This window comes from Corylus avellana, chromosome ca1, assembly GCF_901000735.1.
Source record: "Corylus avellana chromosome ca1, CavTom2PMs-1.0".
NCBI lineage: Eukaryota > Viridiplantae > Streptophyta > Magnoliopsida > Fagales > Betulaceae > Corylus > Corylus avellana.
The window spans coordinates 44,878,828-44,890,482 of NC_081541.1; the positions used below are offsets into that span (position 1 = coordinate 44,878,828).

The 11,655-nt window shown below is 36.8% G+C and overlaps 1 protein-coding gene across 1 annotated transcript; it reads right to left on the bottom strand.

The window, feature by feature from the left end:
• Nucleotides 1-30: 30 nt before the first annotated feature.
• LOC132170745 (uncharacterized) lies at nt 31-10,977 on the bottom strand. Its single transcript, XM_059581837.1, has 14 exons — nt 10,521-10,977; nt 10,110-10,199; nt 8,937-8,999; nt 8,233-8,319; nt 7,995-8,147; nt 7,749-7,909; nt 6,940-7,174; nt 6,691-6,801; nt 4,763-5,821; nt 4,395-4,658; nt 3,228-3,413; nt 1,938-3,092; nt 1,213-1,551; nt 31-915 (listed from the first exon to the last, which is right to left on the bottom strand). Exons 1-14 carry the CDS (start codon nt 10,917-10,919, stop codon nt 595-597), a joined length of 4,623 nt encoding a protein of 1,540 aa, XP_059437820.1. The 5' UTR covers nt 10,920-10,977; the 3' UTR covers nt 31-594.
• Nucleotides 10,978-11,655: the final 678 nt, after the last annotated feature.

Here is an 11,655-nt window from a genome sequence, read left to right on the forward strand (position 1 = left end):
CAATTCTTACTACCAAGATGCCAGCCTGAAGAATAGGAAAGCCGGTCTTTTACTAATGCAATTGTTTTACTAGTAATTAGTTACATGTCGCAGCCTCATATTCAAGCAATAGTAAAGACATGCTAAATGTTACAAGAAACTAGTAATCTCAAATTAGTAACAAAATTAGCTGAACCCAAGATTACATGATGTTTAACTTACAATAAATCCTTGGTTAAGACATACAAGCAGATACTTTAATTTCTCAGGAGATGAAAATTTTCAACTAACTTGGCACTGTACAGCTAAAAACTTCCTCTGATAATTAAGCAACATCCATCTTTTCTTTCTAATAAAGTTGCAGGGCACTGGCTCTTAAGGAGTTGGTTTTGGAACTTCAGGCCAAAATTTTGGCTCCCATGATTTATCATCCATACATGGAACACCAATAAATGACCTGTGACCTAGTCTGCTATTGGAGTAGCTTCAGACCTCAGTCATAGGAAGGCCTTAGCTGGGTGGCATCAATTTGCATAAAGCTGAACCTTCAGGTCATTTTGCAAGTCCAAAAATGCCAAAAAAAGAGAACCCTTGTGAGGAGGGTTATTAACCAGACTACTCTTCCATCGTGGTTCCCTCATTTGACTTGCTGTCAGGTAGAACATCATTCTCATCATCCCTACTAGCTTTCTTATCCACCTCCTCGTTCGAATTCAACGGACCATCCCCGTTTTGACCGTTTATAAGACCATCCATCTTTGTATCCTCTTCAACGTTGCTTTCATGTGGCATATCCCTTGCTGCACCATCAGTAGCTGCAGGTATATTGGTGTCTATATCATGGTGCATGGGCATTGAATTCTGTTGACTGTTTTGCTCCTCGTATGCACTCAAGTACGGCATATAATGATCAGGTTGATGTCTCATGTACCGTTCCTGGCAACAAGAAAACTCAGACTGTGTCAGCTTAAGAACTCAGTGAATCATGCAAGTACAGCTACTAAAATAAAATTATTAAGAAAATGTTCCAATGCAACAGATTAAGCCCTCATCCAGCATTAATGCACAATAAGAATTACGAGAGCATGAAAAAAAAACAAAACAAAAAAAGAAAAAGAAAAAAGCAATGACAAACTTTTCCGGAAAAAATCAGTGTCAAAAGTTCTTCCAAATTGATGTACGATCATGCACTACAGAGGACAGAAACTTATCCTGAAAGAATGAGAGGCATACCTGATACCTCCAGTTAAAAATGCTAATCATCTCATCAACACTGCTGACAAGATGGATGGGTCCAGTATCTTCAACACGACGTTCAGTATATGATGTAATCTCATCCAAATTGAGGGCAAGGCGATCCGGTCTCTGAAGCAGATGTTGAAATGTAGGCTGCAATTCGTAGCATTGTTCAAACAGAGAACGGCGGCAAAACACATACAGACCAAGTCGGGCACGAGACATGGCAACAACCAATCTTCTAACATCGCGAAGGTGACCAACAAAGCGAGTGCGCACAAGAGACAGCAATATAAAATCATTTTGCTGACCTTGAAACTTATCAACAGTAGTTACCTGAACACGAAAATCAGGGAAAACAAAAATAAATATTGTTTTGATAAGTAATAATTTATTGAAGAAAGATTTTCGTCTGGTTCAACTAATATTACATATTTAGAGGAATAAATGGATAACCATGGCTTTACATGGTTTTCCTTGGTGTTACACGAGCCAAGTGGAATTAGGAAGCCCTATAATGGATCCTGCCAGATCTCAAGTTGGCTTCCTCTGAAAAGGTCAAAAAATTTCATCGTGAAGTGGAAAAATACAACTATGCCTTCTATTGAACAATACATGTTTGTCACAAAACAAATATGAGACATGTAGAGATCCCGACACATTATTTAACTACCGATATGTCTACAAGTTATAACATAAAGGTGGTAAGGTAAGTGGTTTACCTTGCTTGGTGGACCGATAAAATCATATGGAACACATCTTCTATTGATAACATCACGGATCAAAAGTTTCTGGCCATTGTATGTTGTCAAGATTGATATCTTATTAGCAGGGTAACCTAGTAAACGCAAGTACATATAAACACTGACAACATATTCAGCTTCTCCCTCGTTTTGATAGAACCAAGGAGAAGGAGCAGTCTCTCCTTTCCCCTGGTAATCAGGTACATCAATCAACTGATAATCATAGGAAAATCCAGCATTTGCTCTGTGGAATATAGCCTCCTCCTTTACATAAGGAAGGTCTCCCAAATCCCTGTACCTCCAGTTGTAAAGTTTGGCTATGCTTGGCCTAGCTCTACCCTGGGCATTGAGCTCAATATAAGGAATGCCCAGTCGAACAAACCTTGTAAATAGACTTTGATCCATGTGACTGTACTTCTGGAAAGCCATATTCTTCACAACAGGAGGCAACTGGTGATGATCACCAATCAAAATGCAACGTTTAAGCCGCGCATAACCATCTTCTTGCCTCTGAAGCAACATAGGGATAAAGGTCTCAATCTCTAATATTTGGGCACTTTCTTCCATCAACAAGTTATCATACTTGAAACCTATTTGAAGAAAATCTTTCCTCTTCAGAGCTGCATGAGTGCAAGTCATTGCAACAATTTTTGCTTGCTTCGTCATTAGATAATTAGCTCGGTCAGCCGTTGACTTGAGCAATTCAAATGCCCTACACTCTTCAAGCTCTTGAAACATTGTCTTAAGATGACGAAAGCACCCCTTAGCCGCTCTCATGTCTTTCTCAAATGACTCACCCATAAAAACTGGATGTGGTGTGTTCGAGAAAAATTCCTTGAAGGGGAAGCGGTCTTTAACGAATGTTGCTTTATCCTCATTTTCTGCACAAGCAGCCAAGAATTGCTCCCAGCGCGAGTATACATGAAGCAACCAAAAGTATCCAGCAGTTTCACAAGTATAACCTACATCCTCAGGCAGTTGGAGAGATCTTGCCAGCCTCTCCACTTCGCTAAGCAATTCTAACCGCCGAACAAGCATTGCATTTACACGGCCTTGCCTGCTGAAGTCAAGATCAGTTGCTAGCTCTTGTTCACCTTGACCTAGTCGAAGAAGATAGCGTGCAGGTACATCCCTCTGAAACAATAAACAGAAACATGCATTAAAACCTATTGTACAAACTGCTAGCTTAAATACCGGACAATCAGAATCATTCCACAAATCAGCAGGGCAGAGTCAAGTCATAATACTGAAGAGATAAACTATCCTCACCAGCATTATCTTCTCAAAAAGGTCATTCAGAGCCTGATTTGAATGAGTGATTATTAATGTTCGCTGAGAAGGACAATTGTGATAAAGAACGTTCAAGATTTGCACAGCTGTATCCGTCTTTCCCGTACCAGGTGGACCCACAACCATAGTTAGTCCAGGCTGAATACCAGAGATGATTGCTCCAATCTATGCAACAGAAAGGATTGTTAAGTACTTGGTGACACAATAATATAACTGAGATCACCAACATATGCTTTTGATTCAATGTTTGTTACTTTCAGAATGATGTAGACAGAAAAATTAACTAGTTATATCTACACAAACGCCAACACCAAGTTTGGAAGGAATCCAGAACCAGAACATGAACAATAGCTAAACTACAGTTGAACATCTGATATAGTGTCTAATAATAATTCAAAAAAAAAAAAAACACTAAGACAAGTTTAATCACAAAACATCTCACACAATGGGTACTACTACACAAATTAAAGTCAACCATTGAAATGAAGATTGAGGATCCCAAAAAATGACTTATCCCCGAAGTATAAATATAGCCCGCAGTTTACATAAAGGCACCTAGACTATATAACCATTTATGCATGAAAATAGCATAAAATAAAAAAACAGAGATATCTTCCACACCAATGCATATTACAGTCCTGAAGCTGACCAAAATGGTTCCAATATCGAGCTGGATGCCTAATTACACAATTGAGATAGGCCAGTATCTTTACCTTCTCCTTTTAACTATAAAATGTAACAGTATTCAAAATGTTTAGACACATAACATGCGACATTTGCAGAGAACTCTCAACAACACAGTAAACTCATCTCTTCATCTCATCAACGACAAAGCTCATTCACTATGACACCCAAAAAGTTAGTCCGACATTGAGAAGATAAATTGCTCACATGGAGTTGATGGATTATAAAAGAGCCTATGGGTGATAAGTCCCACATTGGTTTATTACTAGGAGAGATTGAGTTTATAAGTGATTCTAGAGAGCTCCAAGTAACTGGGATAAGGCACTGATTATAGAAGTAGAATTTGTAGTGGGATTACAACCAATAATATTAATAAAAAAATTAGGAACATAAGCAAAGTTAAAACACAAACAACCATGAAAACTAACACTTCGACAACTGTAAAGAAGAGTTGCAAAGCACCTGTGTGGCTGTAAATCTAACAGTGTTCTGCTTTGGCTGATCTTGGGGATAAGGACCTGGGTCAGGAGGAGTGTATGCCTCAACAACGAGTTTTTCTTTCTCGCAACCATCATCCACCATATTTACACCATTTGCTGAATCAAAAGCAGATGTCTTATTTCCTGGAAGGGCATTACTGCCACCTTTTAGCATCCTGGGAAGCCTAATTCGAAAAGGCGGCCTTGGATGCAAGTTTCCGTTACCATCTGAATTTATAAAACAAACCTAAAAAGCAGTGGAAAAAATCAGCGTTTAAGTCACATTTATTCTTCACAATGCATAGACACCATTAATATAACATCAAAAAAGCAAATGCAAATAACAGCAACCTGATAATCTGGAAAGCTCTCTTTCAAATGATCAGCATCAAGAAAAGTATCTTTGAAATCTACCATTTCCAAAAGATCAGGCATATTAGTCCATTGAGCTGCAGAAGGATTCCCATAGCCCAAAAATACGTTGTGCAGCCAGTCAGGAACAATGCAATATTCATTCATTAGATCTCTTATAGACTCTAAAATTGCTTTGAAATTGTTTTCTTTAGGCTTCCTCCTAATCAACACATTGAACGTCCCATAAACATCTTCTGCGCCTTTCTCTGCGATATTGCCGACATCCATGTGGTATTGTGCTGTATCTAAAGCAACAGTTACAGTTCTCAGTTCCCCTTTTGGAGGCTTCCACTCATCTCGTTTAATTCTTCCCGTGAAATCATTCATGAGGATTCCTTCCTCGTCACGGATCTCAATAATCTCACATCCCCTCACATACTGAAGGCCAAGTCTTTGTGGCACACTTGCCTTGGCGGCTTCTTCAGCACTCAAAGGCTCAAATGAAGGCTGAATAGAAAGTAAAAATAAAACATCATGCTCTTTAAGGGCATTCCATTCTGATCTTATTTGTGCTTTATAACTAGAAATGCTAAACGTGACTGCTGCGGTAACTGATGATGGCTTCACTTCTCCAATGTTTGGCTGCTTTACCTCAGCTATCTTAAATTCTTTAATTGGCACAGCCATTCTTGACCAACCACGAAAAGCAGTTTCTCCTTCAATATTAATGTAGGCAAGGAGATGTGGTATAGCTTCCTGAAGATCCTCACGTATCTCATATGTTGATTCAAGACGGAAGAGATTGAAATTTCGCAGAAGATAGTCATGAAGTGTTAAGAATTGTAAATTAAGTTTAGGAAGGGCCAGACAACCTTCTCCCGAGTAATTTATACTTGGTACAAGGCTTTCATCCCACATAATCTGCTCGTTTGGGTAAAGTGGGAGAGCATTTATGGCTTCTTTTTGAGATTGTTGTTTCTCAAAAAAGGAGACCATGACTTCAATAAGAAAATCAACCCTTTCTGACCAGGGATCCTCCTCTGAGATCAGTTTGAGCTGCATAAAGAGGATGAACGTCAGATATATTATTCTGAAATATTTAAGTATATACGACAATATGTTTATACACACATTGCAGAAGGCAAGGAGGAGAGCAAAGTGCACATGGAGAACAAATTTTATAGTGGTCTTTAGACTGAAGATTTTAAGCTAGTCCAAACTATAACACGAGATAAATGGCAATTGTCATGTGTACCAAATTTGCTCCAGAAATAATTACAGAGGAATAACTTTCTTGTGAATCTACAAATGTTGATGTCAGACTTTATGATTACAGAAGAATATCACATATTAAAGATTATATAAATGATTTGCAACATTTCTACGCCAAAAACACAAATGTGCAGGCGAAACCTCATTAACGTGAACTTGACTCTACAAAAAAAATAACAAAACAAAACAACCTGACAAGCGAAAGCAAACTAACAAATTTATCATACAACACCACAAGTCAAGCAGTCCTCACTTTTGTTCTATAGAAGCACATTGATGGTAAGAACAAGCTGCTAAACTTTTACAGTTTAACCAATGAAAATGTATTAAAAGTATACTGAAAGTCCACCATATTGAGGTGGCATTATGGGAGAGCGCAAGCATCCCCAAAGGCAGACACGACATAAGTCTATGGCTCTTGCTTAACTAGATTTAAAAGAGCTATAGCTTATGCAAGTAATCAAAAACAAAAATGACCTCGCATTAACAGATGCACACACTTGGAAGCCACAAAACAAAAACTAAAAAAAAAAAAAAAAACTGTTGCAAACTCCATAAAAAGATCATGAAAAATTCATTTTGGGCCTAGGCATGAGTCCAAAAGTGAAAATATCCAAACAAGGTGATATGGAATCAATCATCCATTTACATACCTTACAGCAAACCAAATCCTTCAACTCTTCAGGAGAAAGCACAGACAACTTCTTAGAGAGATCAGCTCGCTTGTGAATTGCACCAATGTTTGCCAATGCAAGTTCTTGCAACTAAAAGCACCAAACAAAGAGAAAGTTGAGACATTTACGAAATTTATTTAAGAGGAATATTGCTTCTTGTATTTGTTAACATAAAAAGGGGGAACTTTTTAATTCATACCATCTATAAATGGCTGATTAGAAACATACCTTTGGGATCTTCTTAAATGCAAGAAGCTGGAAAGACAGGAAACGGTCATAATTACACTGGAGCACCTCATCATCTGTCAGTTGTGTCCCAGCATGATCATTAATCTCAAATTTCTCATAAAATTGTAGCAAGTCGACCAGTTGTGCAAAAAGTTTTCCCTTCTCATGTCTATAAAGAGCACTTAAATGGCATTTGGCAACAACAGCTACATCAGCAACAAGAGGTCTCAAGTACCTGTATCCCCCGGAGGAAAAAAAAAAAAAAAAAGAGGAGGAAAACAATGATAAATACAGCTTGAACAAATAAAAAAAGCATAAAACATGGAATAAGAAAATCATTTGACCAAAGAGTTTCCACCTTTCAATAGAGAAAGGAATATAATTGACACTTGGAATGAAGCTATTTTAAAAAGAGGTAATTTGTGGTAAGACAATCACCAGAAACTAAAGAAACCAATGTCACAATAATGTGGAAAACAGGAAACAGTACAAATACTGTCCATTTAAATATTAAGATTATTTTCCACATATAGGCAAGAAAAAGAAGCAAACCCTTAGAGCCCAGCTTTAAAAAAATAGAAACCCGGGTAAAGTATGTTGTAGATAAGAAAAGGCAAAAGTCCTTTGTCATCTTATTACTAATAGACTTATTCCACAAAACCTCAAACTCATTTGGTAAAAACATATGAGAAAGCAATCATATGAGGCCATCCTGCTTAAAACTTGAACATGCGCAAGAGCATGCGCACACACACACAAGAGAATTGGGAAAATGGAAAGAACAAAAAATTGGAGGGGTGCAACTTTACCTCCTTGTTGGCAGTTGGCTCAAGAGATCAATAAGAAATTCCATAAACCTCTCACAGTACAAAACACAAGCATCATCAACTTTCTCCAAACCATTGCCATCAATTACTTCATCATCTTCATTAACACACTGTTGCTGCGGGAAAACCTTCGAATCAAGTACCTGCCACAAATGGACACCAAAACTACCTTAAGCAATAATCCTCATAGATCAAACAACTACTTTATAGTTTATTGTAGAAAAAGACCTCCAGAAATTCTTCAATAAGATTTCTCAAGAATTTCACTTCAAGCTTAGTTGAGGGGTCAAAAATCTCTCCTCGTGTAGATGCCTCCTTAACCTCCCTCTTCATCATTCTTTTCCATTTTTTGATCAAATCCATATTAAGACAAAGTTCCATCTACAGAGAAGAAAATTTATCAAGTAATATAAGAGATAAATTCCAAACATATGGAAAATGATTTGAGATAAAGCATAAGTCATACCTGAAAACGACCATATGACAAACTGTGCCAGGATTGCAAACTTGCTAATCTCAAAACCGTCTCACTGACAACCTCATCTTCCAAGCTCTATTACACAAAGTTGTTAAAAAAATTAATAGAAAAACAAGAACTCATGTATGTGCATGCATATATATGTCACTTGTATTATAAATGAAGGCAAGCGAGTGTACTTGTGTACACATGTATGAGTTGATTGAGGATGTAGCAATCACGAGTGTCTTGTGTCTGTACTTAAACTAGATGCCTTAAGATTATTTATAATCGTTAGACCAGTATATTTTGTGCAGCTCTACTGATGAGCAATCAGTCATAGGTATGATTTATATGAGTGTTAGAAGTTCACTTCTTTGCAGTGAGAATTTAGAAGTGTAGTTCTAAAAAAAATTTGATACCCATCAATAATTTACTCATTCTAATTTCCTAAGAAAGGTAGCATTTTGTAGTTCCAAGTGAATATAAAGGACAAGATAAACAAAAAAAAAAAAAAATCTACGCCGTGATATAATGAGATATTTGAAAACATTAGATTCACAAATATCACATAACTAGAGCACAAAATTGCAAGTCAAAAAAATTAACAGCAAAAGTCAAAAAGATAGTGCATATATGTACCCCATCAACAAGTCCTTGATTCTAACATCCAAATGTATTTGATCAGAGCATAAGTTAGGATGCTAACATACCTGAAAGGCATTGATCATGAAAACCAAGTAATTCGTCTTCTCAGCTATGCTTAATTCTCTTCCCTGCATTACATTTTAAGCGTAAAACATTCAATCAGATATCAAAAATTCCTCAAACTTATCACGTAATCAGATTATTTGGTAAACCCAAAGAAAATGTATAGAAGCTCCTTCAAAAAGCAAAATCCATAACCACCTGCAGATAATCATCCATTCAATAAGACATTTACAAGTTTGCAATTCCCCAATGAACATAAGACCATTTGACAGATTCATGACTGGTTACACGTTTAAACAATTCGAATAGATGTACTAGATTATGAGAGTGTACATGCCGGATGATCATTTTAAACAAATAATTGCTGCCAAAACCAGATTCATCTTGATAGCAGCAAAAATCCAAAACCCATACTCCAATATCACTTAAACAAACAGAAAAACTTCTGATTACAAAAAGAACACCATCAACTACTAGGTTAAGCAGCATTGCTAACTACCACTACTAATATACACTACAAGTCTTAAGAAGAGGGAGGAAAAAACACTAAATGATCAAGGCTATAGGAGTACAAAGAAATTTTTTAACTTTTACAAAAAAAAAAAGAACAAGCACTAAAGGAAGCTTTCCAAAAATCCACTCAGAAGGTAGGGGCTGCTGGAAAAGGAAAATAAAGTATTGAGTACTTAAAAATTATACACAATTACCAAATGCAGCAATAACGGCATCCAGCTCCCAAAAAGATCTTACATGGTAACCTAACATGGAGATGTAGTAACAAAAAGAAATGCTCGGGTTTTACTAAAATAATGAATAAACCGTTGAATCAAGCTTCAAAAATTTGAACCATTTATTATAAATACAAGACATAGTAGCATGACTTGAACTCACAACCTCACCCTCCACCTTACTACAAAGGAAGTACCATTTTAGCTCAAGCTCATTGGCATTTTAAGTCTTATATACCGATCACATAAAATATCAAAATTATAAATTGAAGACCTATGTTCACACTAACATACTCAGATTAATAGATAGACTATACTCTCTCTAACAATATCACATCACTCATTTTGGAGTAATATAGTAACAAAAGGATTTCTCCCAACAAAAAACCTTCAAGTCCTTTATAAAGCACAAATTAATATGGTCGTATGAAGAAAGAGTAGACAAACCTCTTTCAGCCGAAGAACCCTCTCAAGGAATGCCTTGAACAATTCTTTCCGATCATAGAAGCATACCCAAGCCGCCACATTCTCTCGAAACTGCAAGTTCAAAATCATAATCTCCTAAGCTCATCATAACTTACAATCACATTCAACCCCATAACCACATTTACAAAATAGAACATCCAATGGGTCTGATTCCCAATAGCATATACGAGTGTGTGAGTGTGTGTGTGTGTGTCTGTGTGTCTGTGAACACAACTAAAAGTCACATAATCATTATTGAGATTTTTTTTTTATATAATCGTTTTGCCCTAACAGTTCTCCTACAGTTCATTGAAAACCTTGAACTCACTGTCAATCCAATTTCTCACACTTTCTCAGCAACCAAACAGTTAATAAAACTTCAAAATCATTTACCTTTTCATTGACCATGATTATCATCGACATCACATGCTCGAACGTCGCCGTTTCTGGATCGAAATTTGGCCACAGATAGTTCTCCAGGTACTGGCTCACCTCCAGAATCATCACCCTCTGCAACGGAACGGGCTTTCTCCCACCTTTCACCACCAGCTCCGTCTCGTAGATCTCCTTCACCAGCTCCGGTTCGAACGGCTTCGTCCCGCCGGCCCTCGACCAATTCTCCGCCGCAATCTTCGTCAGCCGGTCCCGCTGAATCTCCGACAGCGTTATCGTGCTCGGGACCGCCCCCCCGGGCTTCGCCGCCACCGTCTTCTCCGCCGGCAGCTCCGCGGGGTACTCCGCCACTCGGTGCCGCTTGAAATCGTACGTACCGGTTCCGTACACCTTCGTCATTTTCAGGAATTCGCGGGTTAGAGAGAATCGAACTCAAAGAGTGGGGTTTTGAGAATACTAAAAAGCTTTAGGGTTTTGATTTTTGAATGGTGCGTAAAATCAATTTCGTGTCTAAAAGACTTGTTATTCAAAATTCCGTATATACATTTTGATTGATCCTGTATAAAAAAATTCTCCTGCTTATTAAAAAAAAATATTTGCAGCTCCTCTTAAAGGATTTTTTTTATTTGGAAAATTATTTGGATAAAGTTTTTCAAACAAAAAAAAAAAATCAATTCAACCCATTAAATTGACATGTTTTTAAAATATATTAATTATTTTACATAATTTATAAACAAAATTATTCATGAATTTTGAAACTAGTGTGTCATCATTGTAGAATAGTTTTGATATATAGATAGCATTACTCTGTAATCACGTACTCTAAACATAAATGTTGATTTAATAAATTTAATTAAAATAATTTTATTTTGAGTAATATTATACAACACATTTTTATATGTGGCACTGTTAATCGGCCATTGTATTTTTGTTTTTTAACAAGAACTAAATAAGGTACCACAACAATGAAATCGGATAAAAGTGTGATGATTGATGAATAGCATTTTTCTTTTGTATTTGTGTCAAACGATTAGAAAACGATGATGCCTATGTAGAATTAAAATGTATTTGTAATTTTTTTTTTTTTTTAAATGCAAGACATTGAAAATTAAGTTTTGATGTCAATAGGCACTTA